At 43.5% G+C, this 21409-nt stretch overlaps 1 protein-coding gene across 1 annotated transcript in view; it reads right to left on the reverse strand.

Moving 5' to 3' along the window:
• LOC121282907 (nuclear pore membrane glycoprotein 210-like) overlaps window positions 1–21409 on the reverse strand; it is a 235299-nt gene that overhangs the window by 71740 nt on the left and 142150 nt on the right. Inside the window, exons 10-13 of the mRNA XM_041196717.1 lie at window positions 14565–14705; window positions 12749–12871; window positions 11576–11731; window positions 5435–5633 (exon numbers count right to left, since the gene is read on the reverse strand). Of these exons, the coding sequence (XP_041052651.1) occupies window positions 5435–5633; window positions 11576–11731; window positions 12749–12871; window positions 14565–14705 (619 nt within the window). The remainder of the gene's footprint in view (window positions 1–5434; window positions 5634–11575; window positions 11732–12748; window positions 12872–14564; window positions 14706–21409) is intronic.

The raw sequence follows: 21409 nt of genomic DNA on the forward strand, positions 1-21409 counted from the left end.
AAGCTTTGTTGCAGTGCATCTAACAGACTATATAACTTTTAGGAATTGGTGAAATGCTGAGGAAAAATGAGAAATTTAAGTCTAAGATGCAAAATAAAAGTACCATACTTTCTTACAGCACGTATGATTGGTAAGTGGCAACAGGAGAAAAGCTATTTAAATCAAACATTTTTGCATAATACAAAAAAGGAAAGATTATGTGCTTCTGTAAGATTCTTGATGACAAAGGACTATTTCTGGTTGGACTGGCAATCTTTCCAAGTACCTTGAGAATGACAAAAGAAAACATGCACTATCACCAGCTAATTATTTTCAGCTTAAAAGACAATCATATGTAACCAGTATACTCAATTAAACTTTGGTTTGGTATAATCATATCTAAGTTGACTGCAATATTACAGTGTGGGGGCAAATTCTATCTTGGCTAGGATTGTGTCATAGATGCTTACTCTAAGCCGATGGTAAGAAGCAATTGTGATACTGCTGCTAAAATGGACCTCCAGAAATCCAGCACTAGCTGTTAGTACCATATGGCCTGGTGTCTCTGCTTGAATGAATATCCCAGTACAGTGTGTAACATCTGGCTCTAATCTCCCTGGGAGAAAATTGTTGACAATTAGTGATAAGACTTTGATTGAGTAAAGATATGACCAAACAAGAGTAGAATTTAGAATATTGTACAATATTAATTAATTTGAAATGCTTTTCATATTAAACATTATGCAGTAAAATGCTGCTTTAAACACAACAACATGAAACTATTTTGTTATGAATGCCTACTCAGTATGCCACAAAAACAAAGTGCCTTTAGATTTTTTTTGCTTTTAATATTCTTTATAGTTGACCTAATACTTGGTTATTGTAAAGATGCATTAACCCACTTGTGTAAGTTCCTCACAGCACACGCAGAATAAACACCATAAAAATTATTAGCAGGTCCTTCAAGGTTACCCAGGTGATAAACAGCAGCAGAGATACTGAGCAATCCCATAATTAATCTATTGTTAAAAACTGCCAATGTTACAACAGGCTTTATTTAGTAAAGCGTGCGCCCTTTTTTAAAAAATGAGCCAGCATTGATTTGTAATGGCTAAGTCATATCTACAAAAACTTTTTGAGGTGCTCACTATGGTAGATAATGGCGTGTCAATGGATTTATTTATATGTACTCTGTTGGGAAAAATGGAAGTGTTTGAAATTGGAGGCAACTTTTTTTACATGGCTTGGGAATTGGTTGAGATGTGGAGTAGGCTTAATGGGCGTGTAATCCAAATGGCAGGATATGATTCATGGCGCATCCCAATGTACTGGGACCTCAGCTTCTCAATAGATTTATGAATGTCTTAGAAATAGACAGGTATGTATCCATGTTTATTGACAATATCACATTAGGTGGCACAATGAGTAGTGTAGATGAGAGCAGAAAGTTGAAGAAGATATACTATTAAGCTAACTGAGTGGGCAAAACTGTGGGAGACGTAGTTCAACATGAGGAATTGGGCAGTCATTGACTTTGGGCCCAACATAGATCAAGGTAAAGGCAAAAACTGTAGATGCTGGAAATCTGAAACAAAAACAGAAAATACTGCAAAAACTCAGTAGGTCTGACAGCATCTGTGGAAAGAGAAAGAGGGTTGACGTTTTGAGTCCGTACGATCCTTCTTCAGAGCTTGACCCTCTTCAGAGCAAGGTATTTTCTAAATGGTAAGAAGCTAGGAACCATGGCGAAGTAGAGAGTTTTTTCTTTATTCATTGTGAGGGAGGTCAGCATATATTGCCCATCCTTAACTGCCCTTGAGAAAGTGATGGTGAGCTGCCTGCCTGAACTGCTGTATTTCATGTGGTGTAGGTACACTAACAGTGCTGTTAGGAAGGGAGTTCCAGGTTTTTGATCCAGCCATAGTGAACGAACAGTGATATAGTTCCAAGTCAGGTGTGTGGCACAGAGGGGAACATGCAGGTCATGGTGTTCCCATGCACCTACTGCTCTTATCCTTCTAGGTGGTAGAAATCGTGGGTTTGGAAGGTGCTGTTGAAGAGGCTTGGTGAGTTGCTGCAACGCATTTTGCAGATGGTACACCACTATGCGACGGTGGTGAATGTTTAAGGTGGTCCATGTACAGAAATTAAAAACTAATGGACAGATGTAACAAAATAATTAAAAAGAGAATGGAATGTGAGCCTTCATCTCAAGGGGACTGGAATTCAAAGGGTGGAAGTTATGCTTTGGTTGTAAAGCTCTGGTTAGATTGCATCTGCAGTATTGCATTCAGCTCTGAGTATTGCATCTTAGGAATGGTATACGGGCCTTGAAAGGTGCTGTGCAAATTCATCAGAATGAAACCGGGGGTAAAATAATTCAATTCTGAGGACAGATGACATAGATTTGTATTTCCTTGAGTATAGAAGATTGGGGAGTGATATAACAGGTGTTTAAGATGATTAAAGGATTTAATAGAGTACATAGAGAAAAGCTACTTGCTTTGGTGGGAAAGTGCAGAACAAGGGGCATACATAATCTTGAAATTAGAGCTAAGTCTTTCAGGGTATATCAGGCAGTACTTCTTCACACAAAGGGTAGAAGAAATCTGGGTGTCTCACCTCTAAAAAAAACTGTTGAGGTTAGGTCAATTAATGATTCAAAACTGAAATTGATAGATTTTTGTTAAGTAAGGACACTAAGGAAAATGGAACCAAGGAAAGTAAATGGATTCAGATCAGCCATAATTTAAATGAATGATGGAACAGGCTCGAGGGGTTAAATAACCTAGCCCTAACCTGTGTTCCTGCATACATTTACATAGGTACTACTTTCACCATCTTGCATTCGGGGAAATAACCCACCAGGTGAATGCACTGCACTCTGTCCAACTGATTCACAGGGAAAGTGATAACGATGTAATCCCTTATGCACGTAGTATTTGATTAATACATGTGTGCACTGCACACCATCTGTTTTGGCAGGTGTCCCCTACAATGGTTTAGAAGGATCAAGCGCAACAAAGTCATAAAGTGTTCAGTTCTATACTAATTGTCATTCGCCTTGAATAGATGTTGCCTGGAGGTCACTGGAAATTGATGTACAACTCTGCTATCTTACATCATGAAGCAGAGAATGGGATGGAAGCTTCTATTTTATATGTTCTGGCATAGGCAGAGAGATCGACAAACAGAAGTGCCAGTATTGTGATGGGTGCAAGCATAGAGATTAATGTGTTAGTTCAACTGGAGAGGTAAAAGAGAGGGAGGAACTTGAAACAATTACAATCACCAGGGAAAGAGTACTGATAAGATTATCAGAACTAAAACCTGACAATTCGCTTGGTCGTGATGGATTTCATCCTAGGGTCTTAAAAGAAGTAGCTGCTGACAGAGCAGATGCATTGGTTTTAATTTTACAGAATTCCTTAGATTCTACAAAGGTCCCATCAGATTGGAAAATAGTGAATGTAACTCCTCTATTCAAACTAGGTGGGAGACAGAAAGCTTAACATGTCATGTAAAAATGCTGGAACCTATTATTAAGGGGGGTTATAGCAGGGCAATTAGAAAATCTCAATGCAATCAGGCAGAGTCAACATGTTTTTGTGAAAGGGAAATAGTGTTTGACCAATTTATTAGAGTTCTTTGAGGAAGTAACAAGCAACGTAGATAAAGGAGAACCTGTGGGTGTGGTGTACTTCGATTTCCAAAAGACATTTGACAAGGTGCCACATCAAAGATTAGTACACAAAATAAGAGCTCACAGTGTAGCGGGTAACATATTAGCATGGACAGAGGATTGGTTAGCTAACAGGAAACAGAGTAGTAGTAAATGGGTCATTTTTGGGTTGGCAAGATGTAATGAGTGGAGTGCCACAGGGATCAGTGCTGGGTCATCAACTATTTACAATCTATATTAATAGCTATGATGACAGGAGCGAATGCATGGTTGCTAACTGTGCTGATTACATAAAGATAGGTAGTAAAGCAATTTGTGAAGACGACGTAGGTATATTGATAGGTTAAGTGAGTGGGCAAAAATTTGGCAAATGGAGTATAATGTAGGAAAATGTGAACTTGTCCACATTGGCAGAAAGAATAAAAGAGCAGCATATTATTTAAATGGGGAGAGATTGCAGAACTCCAAGGTACAGAGGGATCTGGATGTCCTGGTAGAGGGATCAGGAAAAGTTAGTATGCAGGTACGGCAAAAGATTAGGAAGGCAAATGGAATGTTGTCATTTATTGCAAGGGGAATAGAATATAAAACTGGGCATGTTTTGCTACAGTTGTATAGAGTATTGGTGAGACCATATCTAGAGTACTGTGTACAGTTTTGGTCTCCTTATTTAAGAAAGGACTTAACTGCATTAGAAGAAATTTCATTCCACAGATTTCTGAAATGAGAGCATCATCTTATGAGGAAAGGTTGGTCCTATATCCACTGGAGATTAGAAGAATGAGAGGCGATCTTATTGAAACGTTTAAGATCCTGAGGGGACTTGACAGGGTGGATACTGAAAGGATGTTTCTTCCACCTTTGTGGGAAGAGACTGGAGCTAGAGGGCACAGTTTAAAAATAAGGGGTCTCCTATTTAAGATGAAGATGAGGAGAAATTGTTTCTCTCAGAGAGTCTTGAGTCTGTGGAACTCTCTTCCCCAGAGAGCAGTGGAGGCAGGATCACTGAACATTTTTAAGGCTGATTTAAATGGATTCTTGATTGACAAGGGAATCAAAGGGGAAAGGAGATAGGAAGGAAGGTGGAGTTGAGGCCACAATTAAATCAGCCATGATCTTATTGAATGGCAGCGTATTCTCAAGTGACCAAATGGCCTACTACTATTCCTAATTCATATATTCATATTTACTGCTCCTTCAAGAATTTGCCTTAATCATCCAAACTGCAACGAGAAACATTTACTGTATTTAAACAGCAACAACAGCAAGGAATAATAAAGCAATGTGCAGGAAAAAGATGCAGAAATTACAAACATGGCAAACTATCCAGAAAAACCAAATGCATTCAGCCAAATGTGTTTTGGAACAAAATAAGCAATTTTAACAGGAGTTCAAGAACCAGTCTACCTTTAATCAGTCTGCTTTACTCAGGCTGGTTCAGCTTTTCTGACTTGCCCATTTATTGTGAAAAAATAGGTATTCCAGGCAGAACCTTACCTGACGCCACACTGAAATTCAGTGTGGGACTAAATGTAACTAAATATCCCATGCTAGTAAGACGCTCACCAGATTGTAGCTAAGTATTATTCTCAAATCATACATGGCAAAAAGCCAGGTTTTTCAATCTGAGCCTGCCAATGATGAGGCTCCATGCAATTAGTAGCGCCTTGGATAATTGTTTTAATGTCTAACTGTTTAAATAATATTAATAAATACAAATTATCCAGATTACAATTACTAAATATAAAATAAAGCAACGCTTTTCTATTGTACCTTGAATGACTTTGAATACCCCTTGCTTGTCCATCTGCACTGCCAAGTTCATTAATGTGCAGTCATTCACTGGAACTGTTTCCATGGCATCTGTATCCAAGAGTCCATAAACCATGATAGGTAGGTCAAGGGTCTGACCAACCTCTATTTCTACGCGGGATTGGACAAACTCTATACTGACTGGCCTCAGAACGTTGACCTAAGGATCAGCCAAAACACTGATTTAAATCTATAACATAGAGTACATATAACTTCAGGTTAACTCATTTATACATCCCATATGGGGATGCATTCCTCTGTCTGAGCTCAGGCAACTATTAATTTAACTAGAAGGGAAATTAGGTGGGTTATTTTACAGGCACATGTCAAATATTCCAAAACCTGTTGTGCCCTGACAATCTAGTGCAACGATTTACAAACCCAGGAAAATCTCTTCAAGTTACTTTGGATAATAGAATAGTGATGCATTATCGTTTCACTCCTTATCTAAACATCTGTATTTTTAATTTCAAGACTAAACATTAGGAAAATTCTTCACAATTCTCTAATTCCTGTAGCAAATTGAACGCCAGTTTTATTCAATTGATTAATAATACGTCAACCTTTAAAATGACTGGCTGGAGTGCACATAAATTGGAAAGGGTTTCACTTACTGAATGCCCAATTAGTGTATGACAACATATAATGCATTGTGCAGATCTATGCCATGTTTCCTGCCAACTGCCAGGATGCCTTCATTCAGTTCTTAATCCCTCCTTTCTTTCACTTTGACTATCCGGTTGAGGATAGCTGCTTGGGGACAATGGTTATTTTCTTCAGACCTGGCTAGCGATATCTCTCAGGAACCAAAGCACAGATGCAGCATTGTGGTACAATCAGTGCCATGCCTCCACTTGAGCCATGATGGAACAGACTACAAGCACCCCTAAGCAATGATTCTGCTGTCAAGATGGGTGAGATAGATGTCCTGTAGCATAGCCCCCCAAAGAGTCTTTAGAATCATCAATGTCTGCTCTTTGCTGCACAACTTTGCTGCTTAGAAAAGCCAAGCTATTCAGCCAGCTGCAGAGGAAGATGTGGCAGAGGACTGCATGGGCGGCAGAAAGAAACTTCAATCATGAGGAAGAGCAAGGCCTTCTTATTCTTACAGCAGCCCATTAGAAGGAGCACTTCAGCTTTAAGGATATTATTCCCTGCACTAGATGTCCCTCCCAACATCAGTCCAGTCCTTCCAACATCCTTATAACTGCAGTCAGTAGCCATAGCTGTATTATGTTCCCTCACTGGAAGCCCTGCAGTCTTCCATATCACAACTGTGGGCAGTGGGGAAGAGGGAGTACAACTCGTAGGAGCAACAGAATAGGCAGTAGAGTACTGAAAGGCCTGAATCTTCTGGTGGGGTTGGGCCCTGCTTGCCGATGTATAAAATGACGCGTAGTGACGTTGGGCGTGCGACCTGATGTCACCTCACGTCATTCCGATCCTCAGTTCGGCGGGTGCGCAACAGAGTTGGCTGCGTGTGCGCCGAACTGTCAAAGACCCATTAAGGCCATTAATTAAATAATTAAACAGATTCTCATGGCTGCACGCTCAACCTTAAGGTTGGTGGCCAGGCGAAGAGTTCAGGCGGCCTTCACATTTATTATGAAACCTCATCTATGGGCGGGATGAGGTTTCATGAAGTGGTCCTGGATGTTATCAACTTTGGGTGGAATTTTCCATGCGCGTTGGCATCGGGCATCATGAGTGGACAATATGGCAGTAAGGCCAAAAATCAGTTTCACGCCGTCGTGAAATCGGTTTGCAATTGTCTGCTCCGCCCCTTAATGGTTGGCCGCATTTCCTGCCGCCGCACGTCAGGAACTTTATTTTCATACATCTACATGGGGCCATAAGCCCTGTTTGGCAGAATCATCCCACCACGTCAAACTTACCGTGTACATCACTAGGAAAACACGCCAGTGCAGAACACGTCTTGACAATCGTGATGTGCAGATGTCAGGACTTACCGTCAGGGCCTTGCTCACATCATGGACATCCGAGCAGCAGAAGATGCTGGAGCCCGACAGCAACCAGACCCTGGAGGAATGTGCATCGCATGCTGGGTGGATTCTAATGGACATGGCTCCTCTGTGAAATAGCTCATGGATGGTGGAAAGTCACCGCTGAGGGTCTGCTTTGGGACATCAGTGTCTTGGCCATTGTCTGCTACACTTGATTGTTAAAGGAGTGGGGCGGAAGGTCTAGCTGTGAGTGGGAGAGGAAGGTGTACCTGGGGTGGTACGAAAGGAAGGTCTAGGTTTGACTGGGAGAGGAAGGTGTACCAGGTGGGGTGAGGTTGGGCAGGAGGGGGGAATGATGGTGTCAGGGGCAGGAGGGGTGGAGGGAATATGGGAGAGGAGGGCATCATGGAGGAGAAAGTGGCAACCAGGGAAGTAGGTGTAAGGGGGTAAGTTCTTAGGTGGGAAGGACTTGGCATGGAGGAAAGACTTCGGTAGAATGGGTGGCCAAGGTGGTTGGCAAGGACTCGGATGCAGACACAGATCATGAAGGTGGGAAAAAGGAGGTCAGAGAGGTAAGTGTGGATTGGGGTGGGCTTCTTTGCAAGATAAGGGACATGCATATTCACCTGGACATCCTGGAGAGAAAAGGGTTCTGGCTGGTAGGTGACGGTAGGGAGGTGGAAGGTGAAGCCAGTGGGTAAACAGTGATGGGGGAAAGGACATGGGTGGCTGGGGGAGGGAAAAGGACAGGGGAGCTGAAAATATAACTTCACCAGTACCATGCTTCTAAATTCAAAAGTGAAAGGAGCCTTGTGTTGGGTGGGAACAAGTGCTGCATGGGAGTACGTGCGCAGAGATGCAGGTCAGCTCAGATGGACTACTGAAAGAGAACCCCAGCAGGCAGCACTGAAAATGCTCAGGACATTGAGAGGAGTGTGATGGAGAAAGGATTCATGTGTGTGGGAGAATGTTTGCATGAGGCTCCAAAAAGCCCTGCCACACACAATTCTCCCTCCAGAATCGCTCATAGGCCAGCTGCGTGCAGCTGAATGGCTATTGGGGGCTGGGTGGGGCTGGGGCGTGGAATGCAGCAGGAGGACTCACTAAGCCTGTAAATGAAGCTGAAAAACACCATACACATTATTCAGTGAAAGTGAATATATTTTCAGATTATGAAGCGACAAAACGTGTTTACCCATGCAACCACTTGTGATGGGAAATTTTTAAACTTTTCTTGGCCTACCACTTCTAGGTGCTGCCCAGACATCTGCAGCAAGGGTGGAGACAGTTCGTGCAATGGTTGGCCCTGCTGCCTCTGATGACTTTGGCATTATTCCTCTGGAAGGCCAAGGTCTTGAGGGCACATGTGGGCACTACTTCATCAGACAGCAGGCGGATGCACTTCTCTGACTTGCGTGCCACTCTGTTGAGGGCTTCTAACAGCTCTGCGTGATATTCTCTCTCCTTCTGCTGACTCTCCACGACGAGTTGGAAGGACGAATCCAGAGGCTTGTCATCTGACTCGGACCTCACAGATGCGTCTTCCCTAGCAGTCCTCCGAATGCCAGGGAGCTAGGCTGAACCTGCCTCCTCTTGCTCCGGACACATGACCATACGGTTACCACCAGATTGCGAACCAAGCCAGCTCTAATTCTAGGTCCCACTGAGGTGTGTGTCTCTGCGCTGGTGGAAGGTGTGGATAAGCATTGTGATAGGTCTTCCAAGCTGCTTATCTCCAGCTCTTCAAAGGAGGAGATGTCCGCTTGGCTGGAGGCGCGGGCCTGTTTGGAGCTTAGGGACTAGCTGGCTGAGGTATCGGTCACTTGGCAGGGCTCCCAGTGAACCAGGTCCGGCATGATTAGTGCATGGCAGCAGAGTCAAAAGCAGGAGGGAGAGCACTCACGCTTGCGATGAAAGAGGGGTGATGTGATGCAAGATCTTCACGTGGGTGTTTGCCGCCAACCTCACCATTGCTGCAGGCACGATCCACGTCCTCACCAGTCAGCGCGATGGCATGCTCCTCAAAGTGAATGAGGGGGCCTTATGACGGCCACTCCACCCCCCTGGTCTGGGACCTCTCCCTGCTGCTGTGAACTAGCTTCTCCAGCATGAAAACAGATGGAGACAGTGCAAGCAGGACACATGGCGCTGCATGGAATGTTTGTGTGGTGAGAAGAGCCATGGACGAGATGAGGACGCCAGCTCCAGAGGATATAAGCCTGCTGGAGATAAGAAGGTGTGTGTGCGAGTTATGGTGTCATCCCTTGAAGTGTGAGATCCCTGTGTATATGTGATGGGTTTGTGAGTCTGTGAGTTGAGAGTGATGAGAAGAGTGACTTACCCTGGTGGAACAGATGAGACCATTCATCCTCTTTTGGCACTGGGTGGCTGTCCTCTTTTCCAAGTCATTGGTGCTGACCACCGCTGCCACCACGTCACATGCAGGATTGGTGACCTTGCTTGTTGGCCTTTGACCAGAGCGAGGGTAGAGGACATCGTAGCGGGTCTCCAGTGCGTCCAGTAGACATTCAAGGGAGGTGTTGCTAAACCTGGGGTCAGCATGTTTGCTCCTTTTGGCAGCGGCTTCTTATTCCTTGAAGAGAGCTAGCTCTTTGCCGAGGCAGCCATTAAATATGGCACCTGATTCCTGAAGGCCAGAGGTGGCGGCTGGATGGGTGAATGAGAGGATCTGGCATGTTTCCTGGGAATGCATGATTAATGAGGTGGGATTGGGACGATACAGTGAAAAGCCGCCATTGCAGCCAGCGGGTAAAATGTCCTTTTTTCCACCCACCACCACACTTGGTGGAAATCTGGGATGATTACACCCTTTGTCCTTTACCTCTGGCAAAGCTGGTAAGCTGTGTCCTCTCCTCTTGTCTATGTGGGTGGTGTATGAAACAGTACTGACTCCTCCAAGTCACTATCTAAAGATCAGGGGTATCAATTTCTGACTCCTGCTGACAAGTTTAAGAGTGAGTGACAGTGACAGGGTATATTTAGTTGCAGTTTCATCCTTCTCTTCTATTGCAAATGAATTTAGGGCATCATCTGGTATGGGAATGAGTGAAGAAAGAAAATTGCTGCAGCTGGACTCGCCCTTTGCAATAGTTCTGGCTCTCCGTCCTGCTGGGTCTCCAAAGCAATCTCTTCAGCAGATGAAAGAATGTGAAATAAATTAGTCCCTCCTCCTGTTCAGGTTCTCTCTCTGATATTATGCACCAGCTTGTCCTGCAAGAGGAAAGGGACTGTGTTATTTAGTGCAGAATGGTTCTGAACATCTGCATGTGGGGCTAGAATAGTTTGTCTGATGTATGAAGCATTAAGTATGTACAAGAAAGGACATCAGTTGTGAAAGCAGTGGCAGCATTTGGAAGTGCGACCAGGAGGAGGCCCATTGAAGGGTGTTGCAATGACCAGATGAGAAGAATATGAAGCGGGGGGGGAGGGTGTGGTTGTGATGAAGGCTGTGCTGACAATGGTAGCAAAACTGTGATTAGAAGTCTTACCTTAGCAGCCTAGGTCAGGTCACTGAACTCTTCCTGTTCTGCTTCCAGGTCTGATGAGCTAAAGTTCTGGAAATTACCACCTTTTTCTCTTTTGGGATGCTTTTCTCCCATCTGATGTAAATGGATCTCCTTACTTCCTTCACTAAAACTTCCAGGACATTACTATAAAAGCTTAGTGCTCAGTTATTATTTTATGTTTTTATTACACAAACAGCCTTCAGTTAATGTCCACAATTAATACTGCACCTCTTACTTGAGAGATGCAGGTCAACCAAATGTATACCAGTCATTCCAAAGTGCCTGCCCTTACCCCCTTCTACATAAGATGTTCAATTACCAGCATAAATCATGCTGACAGCTCCTGCATCAAATTCAAATGAAGCATAAACCTTTGAGTGAATGCTGTATTATGTTAGCTGCCTGTTGAAAGCCGTTTAAAAAATAAAATAAAATGAAAATTTTGTGTGAATGCCAGAGAACAAAAGCCTAGATCTTCCACTTGGATTTACCTGACACCTGTGTTAACTCGTTTATTTTAAATGGGTTAATCTCAGCATTAAAATAACAAAAGATTGAAAGATCCAAGTTTTAGTATTAAATAGTTACAGAGACCATTATTTATAACTTACTTGCATTTTGCCAAAGTGAATTGGATTTTCCACATCCCTAGCTTGTATAATGCTGAAGCCTCGGTTATCACCAGTTGCTATCACACCTTTTACTGTCACCAGGGCAACACTTTCATTACCTGATGACCATGTAAAATTCCCACTTCCACCTTTAACCTGTGGAATACAAAGGCATGTTTAAGACATTTTATAAAACATACTTGTGCAGTCTATACAGAAAGAATTTCTTTAAAAACAAGTTAGGGATATTCTTCTGACCTTGTGTTCCAAATGGGGAGAGCTTCACCTGCCAAGAATCTCATCTGTCGGGAGTGCATAGTGGAAATTCCAGCATGTGACCTACTATTTTCTGGCTATGTACGCACAGTGAAATTTCTAGCAAACATTCATGGCATGCAAGATTTCCCATTGGAAGCAATACATCGGGAAGTTAACCTTGTAGCATGAGCATTTACTACATAGCAATATATTTCTAAGCAGTCCAGTGTGTCTTCAAGTGTAATGTAAAATTTGTAACTAAATGTTAATTTTCTGCTAGTTTTTAAATGAACAGAAACAAAGTATAAGCAAAATACTTCACAGAATCAAATGGTACAGGACCTATTTGGTCCATCATGTCTGTGCCAGTTTTTTGAAACAGCTTTCTAATTAGTTCCATTCTCCTGCTCTTTGACCATAGCCCTGTAAGTTTCCCTTTTTCAAGTATATATCCAATTCCCTATTGAAATTTACTTCCGCAAAAAAAATTCTCATTTCCCCTTTACTTTTCTGGCAATAAACGTAAATGTGTGTCCTCTGTAGTTATTGACCTGCCTGTTGAAATAGTTTCTTCCCATCTACCCTGTCGAAATCTTCCTAATTTTGAAATCCTTTCTTAAATTCCCTGATAACCTTTGCTGTAAAGGGAACAATCCCAGCTACTTAAATCTTCTCACAATTTCTTCATCCCAGTACCATCCTGGTAAATCTCCTTTGCACTCCCTCAAAGGCCCACTGTAAATTATTTCACTCTCTTCCCCCCATCCTATTCTGAATCACTTACATAGTGACTTGACATCTCACTTCACTGTGGTTTTGATGTGATGCGCATCTGTCTTTTATTTGTGTAGATTATATAAGCTTCAATAAATCAAGGTGTAATTCATATCATAATTGAGTCCCGGAGCGCACTACCTGAATTAGGTGCCGATAACTTCGGGGTTTGGGATGCCATGGGAACACAAGGATCCTAGGCTTCAAGATTATTGGTTCATAAATGATTACTTCTTGGTGGTTGGTAATGGGGACAACCAGGTTCTATAACAAGATAAGACAAAAATAAAACAAGTGAAGTATTTTAACTTTTTAAAGTTTTAACATTTGTGAGCCTTGATCTTTACATCAACAATTTTACGCTTCAGTATAATAAATTGCTTTGACAAATTAAATGTCACTTTTGAACAGTCGCCAGTTTAAAACTGTCACTAAAAAATGGCTAACTGCAATTCTGGCACTACGTAAAATTGTTACTTAAGTGACCAAAAACTGTCAAAACAACGTAGCTGCTTAAGGATATATATGAGTGATGTGTGTGTATAAAATTAAGTGCAAAGGTAACCAGTGAATTTAACATGCCTCAAATACCTTCCATGAACTTGAAGAATGTCAACAGGATTTTAGTGTTGGAGATGTCTAATTGGATTCAAAATGGTTTTACTCCATAAAAATACTACAGAATAAGGTTTATCTTTTCATTCATAAAAAATTAATTAGATATGTGATAAATATTTTGGATGAGTTTTACACTGTTTCTGTTCAAAGCCTTGGTGTACTTTATATGAACATATGAATTAGGAGCAGTAGGCCACTCAGCCACTCGAGCCTGGTCCGTCATTCAATAAGATCATGGCTGATCTAATTGTAACCTCAACTCCACATTCCCACCTACCCCCAATAACCTTTCACCCCCTTGCTTATCAAGAGTCTATCTATTTCTGCCTTAAACATAGTCAAAGACTCTGCTTTTGCCGCCTTTTCAGGAAGACACACGACCCTCTGAGAGAAGAAGTCTTCTCATCCTTCTTAAGTGGGCGACCCCTTACTTTTAAAGTGACCCCCAGTTCTAGATTCCCCCACAAGAGGAAACATCCTTTCCACACCCGCCCTGTCAAGACCGCTCAGGATCTTATATGTTTCAATCAGGTTGGCTCTCACTCTTCTAAACTCTAGCAGATACAAGCCTAGCCTGTCCAACCTTTCCTCATGAGACAGCCCTCCCATTGCATGTATTAGTTTAGTAATTCTTCTCTGAACTGCTTCCAACGTATTTACATTTACAAAAGATATTTTTCCCTTCCCTTTGACGTTTAAGGTCGTTGATTGAGCATTTGGATGGACAACTCTCTCCTAAGCTTTCACCAATGAATATTGATATTTGGAAAATAATTACTAACCAAAATAGGTACCAAATATTTCCTAAAACATCTATAACTGAACTTAATTTTCTGACAGATATGTTAAAAACTCATCCACAAAATTTTACCAAAATACAGGAAACCTGAATTTTTAAAAGACTGATGTTTGTAATTGCTGCAAAGTGCAGAATAATGATTTTGTGATTGACAGTCAGTTACAAAAGAGAAATAATATTCAATAGTAAATTCAACATATGTTGTAGAACTATATAAACATCATGAAAATAGGTGTGCTAAAAATCCTGTTTCAGGAAAGTCTGATTCATCAGTTTTGTTTTCTGTACCTATCGGAAGAAAGTCTACCATTTATTAATGTGGATCATGATGCCTATTCACTAATAAAAACAGTTCACAAAAAAGAAAACCAAACTAGTTTAAACAATTCCACTTATGCATAATATGGAATAAAACATACTGGATGGAGCGCATTTGAAGAATTACACTATTGGCTTCTGATGAACTGCTTGGTGCAGTTTATCAATGTGTCTTGTAATAATTTGTGTATGACTTTGTTAAATTAAACATTTTATTCGTACTTCTCCTACTGTTCCAAATAGTGTAGCTTTAATTACTTCTTTCCCATTCATCATAACGTCAACATAAAGATACGATCCGTTGATGGATCTATTCAGGGTTGTGAAGTATAATTCTGGAAGGATAGTGGCAATGTTTAAATTCTGGAAGAAAACAAGATTCTGAGCGTAAGTGATTATTTTCCACTGTTTCCAAAAGCATGTTTCCCTTTTACAAATTAATTTGGTTTCACAACAATATCCTCTTTCAAATGCAGTGGTGTTAAGGTTGGAACAGATAATACATGTGGCACCCGAGACCTTCACAGCAACAGCAACAATGCCATTCCTTAAAACTACAGGCTTTTACAATGAAATTACATTATTATTTTGTATAGCACAGAGGATAGTCATATTTCTGAACAAGGAGTCTGACTTTTAAAGTTTCATTTTTACTGGTTCTCTACATGATTTTCATTGCTGAAAACGTAATGATCCAATATACAGTACTATGCAAATATTGTACTTAATTCCAATTAAATATGGCAAAAGTTTACAAAAACAAGCTTTTCAATCTGACATAAGTGTACAAGTTAAAACTACTGCTGACTAGTTAGAAAATTCCACTGCTCAAAGAACACAGCACTTTAACACAATTGAGTCCTGTCCTTTGTAGTTATACCTTCTAGCTATGCTTCCTGAAAGGAGTATTTATTTTCACTTTCATCCACTGAAGAAAATAATTTAAAAAAAAATATTAAATTATTTTCTCCCCTTTTAAGTTGATGAATGTCAGTGCTTTAGAAAGGAACTTTCTCCACTCTTTACTTTCAGTGGCAGCACTAAGTACAGTCAAGTGAAGTACAGCATCAACCTGTTGGGCACCTCTAATCTAAATTGTGCCTCAAAAATAAGTCAACAAAAACAGCCATTTCTGCACCATCACAACAATTAAGATCATAAGTTACAAGAGCGGATGTAGGCCATTTGGCCCCTTGAGCTGCTCCATTCAGTAAGATCTTGGCTGATCTGATTGTGGCTTTAACAGCACTTTCTTGCCTGTCACCCGTAACTCTTGACTCCCTTGTTATTCGAAAATTTGTCTAACTCAGTCTTGGATACATTCAATGGCCCAGCCTCTACTGCATTCTGTGAGAGAATTCCAAAGACCAACGGTCCTTTGAGAGAAGAAATTCATCCTCATCTTGGTCTTAACTGGGAGACCCACTTATCTTTAAACCGTGTGCCCTTGTTCTAGATTCCCCCAGGAGAGGAAACATCTTCCCAGCATCTACTCTGTCAAGCCTCCTCAGAATTTTATATGTTTCAATAAAATCACCTTTCATTCTTCTAAACTTCAATGAATATAGGCCCAACCTGCTCAATAGGGCCTCCTGGAATGCCCAGAAGGGTATCAGAATCGGCATCAATCTCCCAGTGACCAAAGAAAGTATTCTGGGAAATTGGAATGAGCCTGCCTACTTGTTTACCAGTATCCAGCCTCGCATGTGTGCAATGGTGTCATCATGTGCTACAACATTAGCGGCGAAGGTAGCTGGGGAAGTGTTCTATTTTGTTCACCTGTGGTCTGAATGAAATTTTCCAAAACCCCACAGCAGTAGTAAATTTTGCATGCAAAGGACAGCTATTTGGAAAACTGTCCATGCACTGCCTGCAATTTTCTATCCACCGAAATTAAGAGATGGAAAATCACAGGTTATGCAACTGCAGTCTTCTGATGTTGCACATTGCAAACAAGAGCCTGGAAGTGCTGGTGCCAAGTGATGTATCAATTTCAAGGAATCAATCTAGACATTGGAAATAATCACCAAGACAGAGAGGGGGCGGGGGAGTGGGACAGAAATCCTGTACTCCTCCCCATTGAGGACAATAAAACTTGTAAAAGCCCTCAACACAGGATTGATTACCGAAGATGGAGCTTCCTGGAGATGGCAGAGAACTACTGCTGCAGGAAATTGCGACTCTCCAGTCAGATGGTCACAGAAATCTGTGCCCTCGTCATTGAAGACCTTGTACCCCACAGCACTGGTCGCCATGCCCAGCCAGTGGCCATCAAAGTCTCTGTGGCCTTGAAATTTGCTTCTAGCCCCTCCCAAGGATCAACTGTGGACTTCAGCGGCATCTCAAAAATGGCTTCACACCACTGCATCTCATTACTCACTGATACCCTCTTTGCCAGTGCTATACAGCATGTATAGTTAACAACAGACACAGCCTTGAAGAGACAAATGGCATTCGGTTTCACTGCCATCACTGGATTCCCCTGGGTGCAACACATCAGTGGTTTCACCCATGTGGCCATTATGGCACCCAGTTGCGGGACAGTGACGTCCATCAACAGAAAGAGCTCCCATTTCCTCAAGGTCCAACTGCTCCATGTGAGCATTTGCTTTCCTGACAGTTCCAGGACTCCTTCGTCTTCTGCCTGTCTAGAGAGGTGTGGACCTTGAAACTGGCAAGGCCCTCGAATGAGACAACTCATCCAGGGATGAGCAAGAGGTAAGAGAGGAGGGGGAATTGGAGGCGAAGGGAGACAATGCATAACAGGGAGTACCCCTGCTGCTTGAGGAGAAGGCCTCCTCCTGCCACTCTCCAGGAAGAAGATCTCCCTCACAGCTGCTAGCATTAGTTCCAGGCTGGCATCAATGAAGTGAAAGTTTGCCTGCCCCAGTTGCCATGCCTCCTGTTCCCCTATGACAACTTGATTTTCTCTGGTGAAATGGAGAGCTTTGGCACAAGCCATAGATCTCTTCCTCTTGACAACCAGCTGCCTCAGTGATGATTGCCATGGGGTATCTAAACGAGTCCAACAATTCATCTGATTCACCAACATTCCTGCACCCACTGGCTTTAATTTGACAGGAAACCTGTTTCCATATTAATTAAGCGCTCACCCCTATAAAAATCTGAACATTAATCAGGTTCCTAACTCAAAAACCAATCCGGCTCTTGTTTCCTGCTTCTGTGGCAAAAATTCAGCCATAAGCATGAGACACTCAATTCCTGCAGGAAAATAATCAACTCTGGGTTGCTTCTGTTGGAAGTGGATTTAGATTGCCAGTGTTACTTCACTTGGTGCTCTCATAGTAGACAGAAAAATAAGACTATCATTGTAGTCTGAATTCATGACAAGATGCAAAAGGTAAACTTTTCCGTTAAGAAAGCATTATCATAATTCTTCTAGTTAAGCAGCTGGTAACATTCAAATCTTCTAACATACAGAAAGGAGAGCACATTCAACGTGCAAATTCCATAGGCCTGCATCCTCCCATGTATGAAAAATATAAAAAAGATTCTGCTAGCAATGTTGATGGCTAGTCTGTGTACTAAATATAAATTGTTTATTGTCTAAACACTTGGGACAGAATCATCCGATCCAGTTGGCAGCGGGCATCATGGCAGGCTGGTGTACCAGATGACCAGGAGGCCAAAAATCGGTTTCAGGCTGTTGTGAAACCAGTTTGCAAATCGTCCCCTCCACCAGTCAATGGTGGGCCACGTTTCCCGCTGCTGCACGTTGGGAACCTAATTTCAATACTTTAGCATCTCATAATAAGCCCTGCTCACTGGAATCATCCCCCCCTCATGTCAAATTTACCACCCACATCAGTGTAACTTCAGAATGGTGTGCTTCATGGCTGCCTTTAAAACGAGTGTACCTGGCAACCTGAACTCAAGGGAAACTTGGAGGTGAGTGCACGCAACCTTGCTCAGCACTCATGAGCATCGCCTGTAGGACATCAAGGAAGAGACGCTTGGGCGGCGGCGGGGCGGGGGGGGGGGGGGGGGGTGTGTGTGTGTGTGTGTGTGTGTGTGTGTGTGTCTCACAGAAAAGGCACTTTTTCCTGGCTGGCTTTCAGTACAGTGCCAGGGCAAGGGTGCAGTGGGAATCAGGACGGGGAGGGGAGAGGCGAGGCAAGGCAGCACATTCCGGGGGGCGAGGGAAGTGGCCATGCACTTGGAAAAGCTTATCAAAAGTGGGCATTCTTCCGCAGCTGAGTCTGATCCAACCATTGACATGCTTGGAGTCGGGCCTCTAAAGCTTTTCTGCCTACTCAAGTAATGAAAGTGCCACCAGATACTTCAGAACTTTTCACCCCTTGGGCACAGACTGCAAATTAATGTGCATTTTAGGGGGCAGCAAAACAACTGGCCGACTGGGCAAGTTGTAGAATCCCCTTGCGAAAGATGGCCGTGGTGCAGTCAATCACAGCCGCTTGCAATGTCTTTGTTAAGGTTTGCACCAATATCCCTCATGGTTCAATCTGACAGTGCAGCCTTGCAGTGCAGGCTAGGAGAATGCCTGTGCCTGAGCTTGGGCTGACAAGTGACAAGTAACATTCGCGCTACACAAGTATCAGGCAATGACCATCTCCAACAAGACAGAATCCAACCATTGCCTCTTGATGTTCAATGGCATTGCCTTCACTGAATCCCCTACTATCAACATCCTGGGGGTGACCAGCAACTGAACTGGACTAGACATATAAATACTGTGGCTACAAGAGCAGGTCAGAGGCTAGGAATCGTGCGACGAGCAATTCACATCCTGGCTCCTCAAAGCCTGTCCACCATCTACAAGGCACAAGTCAGGAATGTGATGGAATACTCCCCACTTTGCCTCGATGAGTGCAGCTCTTACAATGCTGAAAAAGCAGGACACTGTCCAGGACAAAGCAGTCCGCTTGATTGGTGCCACATCCACAAACATTCACTCCCTCCACCATTTACGCACAGTATCAGCAGTGTGTACCATCTACAAGATGCACTGCAGGAATTCACCAAGGCTCCTTTGACAGCACCTTCCAAACCCACAACCACTACCACCTAGAAGGACAAGGGCAGCAGATAAGTGGGAACATCACCACCTGGAAGTTCCCCACCAAGTCACTCATCATCCTGACTTGGAAGTATATCGCTGTTCCTTCACTGTTGCTGGGTCAAAATCCTGGAACTCCCTTAACAGCACTGCGGGTGTACCTACATCACATGGACTGTGGTTCAAGAAGGCAGATCACCACCACCTTCTCAAGGGCAACTAGGGATGGGCAATAAATGCTGGCCCAGCCAGCGAAGCCCACATCCCATGAATGAATTAAAAAAAAGTGAGAGCACAGTATGCAGTCCAGTGGCTGAAGCTGTGCCAATCGGTCACGTAGAGTGGGGTGGAGGCAGGTGGGGTTTCAGACAGCCATGAAGCGCACTACACACTGGCCATCCAAGCGGTGGCCAGCACTCTCCAGCATGCATGAAGGGGCCTTCAGACTTAACCAAGAGAGGCTCTTAGGACACATCTGCTAACCCACATGTCTCTCTCTTTGATCCTGCAGGAGGAGAACATCAGGATCATGGAGCCTGGTGATTTAGCGATATGCCTCATAGGTTACAGGGAGCAGAGAAGAAGAAGCATACGGCGGAGGAGCCTGGCTCAGCAAAGGGTGGAGCATGTCCCTCAAGATGAAGGGGTGGCAGGCCCTGCTGCGCATGCAGCTGAAGATCCAGAGAAAGCCATCGCTCATTGGCACATCACCAGCTCCAGGATCTATAGACAGTGCTTGTCATTTCTGCAGATGACTGAGAACCAGTGTCGCCGAAGACTGTGCATCTCTAGGGAACTGGTCGGTCATATATGCCACCTGCTGTACCACTGGGGCATGGAGAGCATCCACTGCCAGTGGCCGTGAAAGTGACTGCGGCGCTCAATTTTTATGCCAGTCACTCCTTCTAGGGTTTCTCGGGTGACCTGTGTGGGATCTCACAAGCCTCCATGCATAAGTGTACCCAGGAGGTCACGGACACCATCTTCATGAAGGCACGGAACTTTGGGCATTTTGTCTGGGATCAGGAAAGCTAGGAAGCAATAGTGCTGGGATTTATGCAGATCTCTGCTTTCCACAGGTGCAGGGTGCCATCGACTGCACTCATGTGGTGCTCAGATCTCTGTGGCAACAAGCAGTTAACTACGTCAACTGCAAGGGCTTCCACTAGCTGAATGTTCAGCTGATCTGCGAACACCACAACACATCCTACAAGTCTACGCACGATTCCCAGGGAGCGTCCACAATTCCTACTTCATTAGCAGACCTCAGATCCCTGGCATTTTCCAGGGTCCACAGAGGCTGCAGGGTTGGCTCCGGGGGAACAATGGCTACCCACAGAAGACATGGCTGATGATGCCCATGCCATGGCCTCAGACTGCAGCAGAGCAATGGTGTAACAAGGCTCACACCGCGACCCAGGCTTCGTTGGAGCAAACGATAGGCATTTTGAAAATGAGATTCCGGTGCCTTGACAGGTCCGATGGAGCACTGCAATACAGTCCCCAGAGGGTGTCGCGCATCATAGTAGCCTGCTGTATGCTACATAACCTAGCACTGCAACTAGGGGCAGCCCTGGTTGAGGAGGAGATAGAACAACTGCACATCTCTTCCAATGAGGTGGGATGATGGTGATGAGGTCCTCGAAGGCAGGGATGCCGACGATGAGCCCATCCAGACGAGGCAGAAGCACTTGGGAGGCCCTCATAGCTGCAAGATTCGTGGAGGATGGTGATGAGATGCAGTGAGGACAGTCCTGACATCCTCAACTTGCATCTGTGAACATTTGACTCCTGTGAGGCTGATGGCAGCGCACATACCCTCAGTGCTCAGGCCCATGTCATGGGGACACCCTAATAGTCACTAGATTCCAGGAGGATAATGACGACTTGCAGTGAAGACACTCCATGGATCTTCACACTGCTTCTGTGAATGTCTGACTCCTGTCTGGTTGAGGGCAGCTCACTTGCGCTCTGTGATCGGGGTCATATCATGGAGACGTAGCCATGAAACTTTAAATGCACCTGATCT

The sequence above is a fragment of the Carcharodon carcharias genome, chromosome 10, assembly GCF_017639515.1.
Source record: "Carcharodon carcharias isolate sCarCar2 chromosome 10, sCarCar2.pri, whole genome shotgun sequence".
Lineage (NCBI taxonomy): Eukaryota > Metazoa > Chordata > Chondrichthyes > Lamniformes > Lamnidae > Carcharodon > Carcharodon carcharias.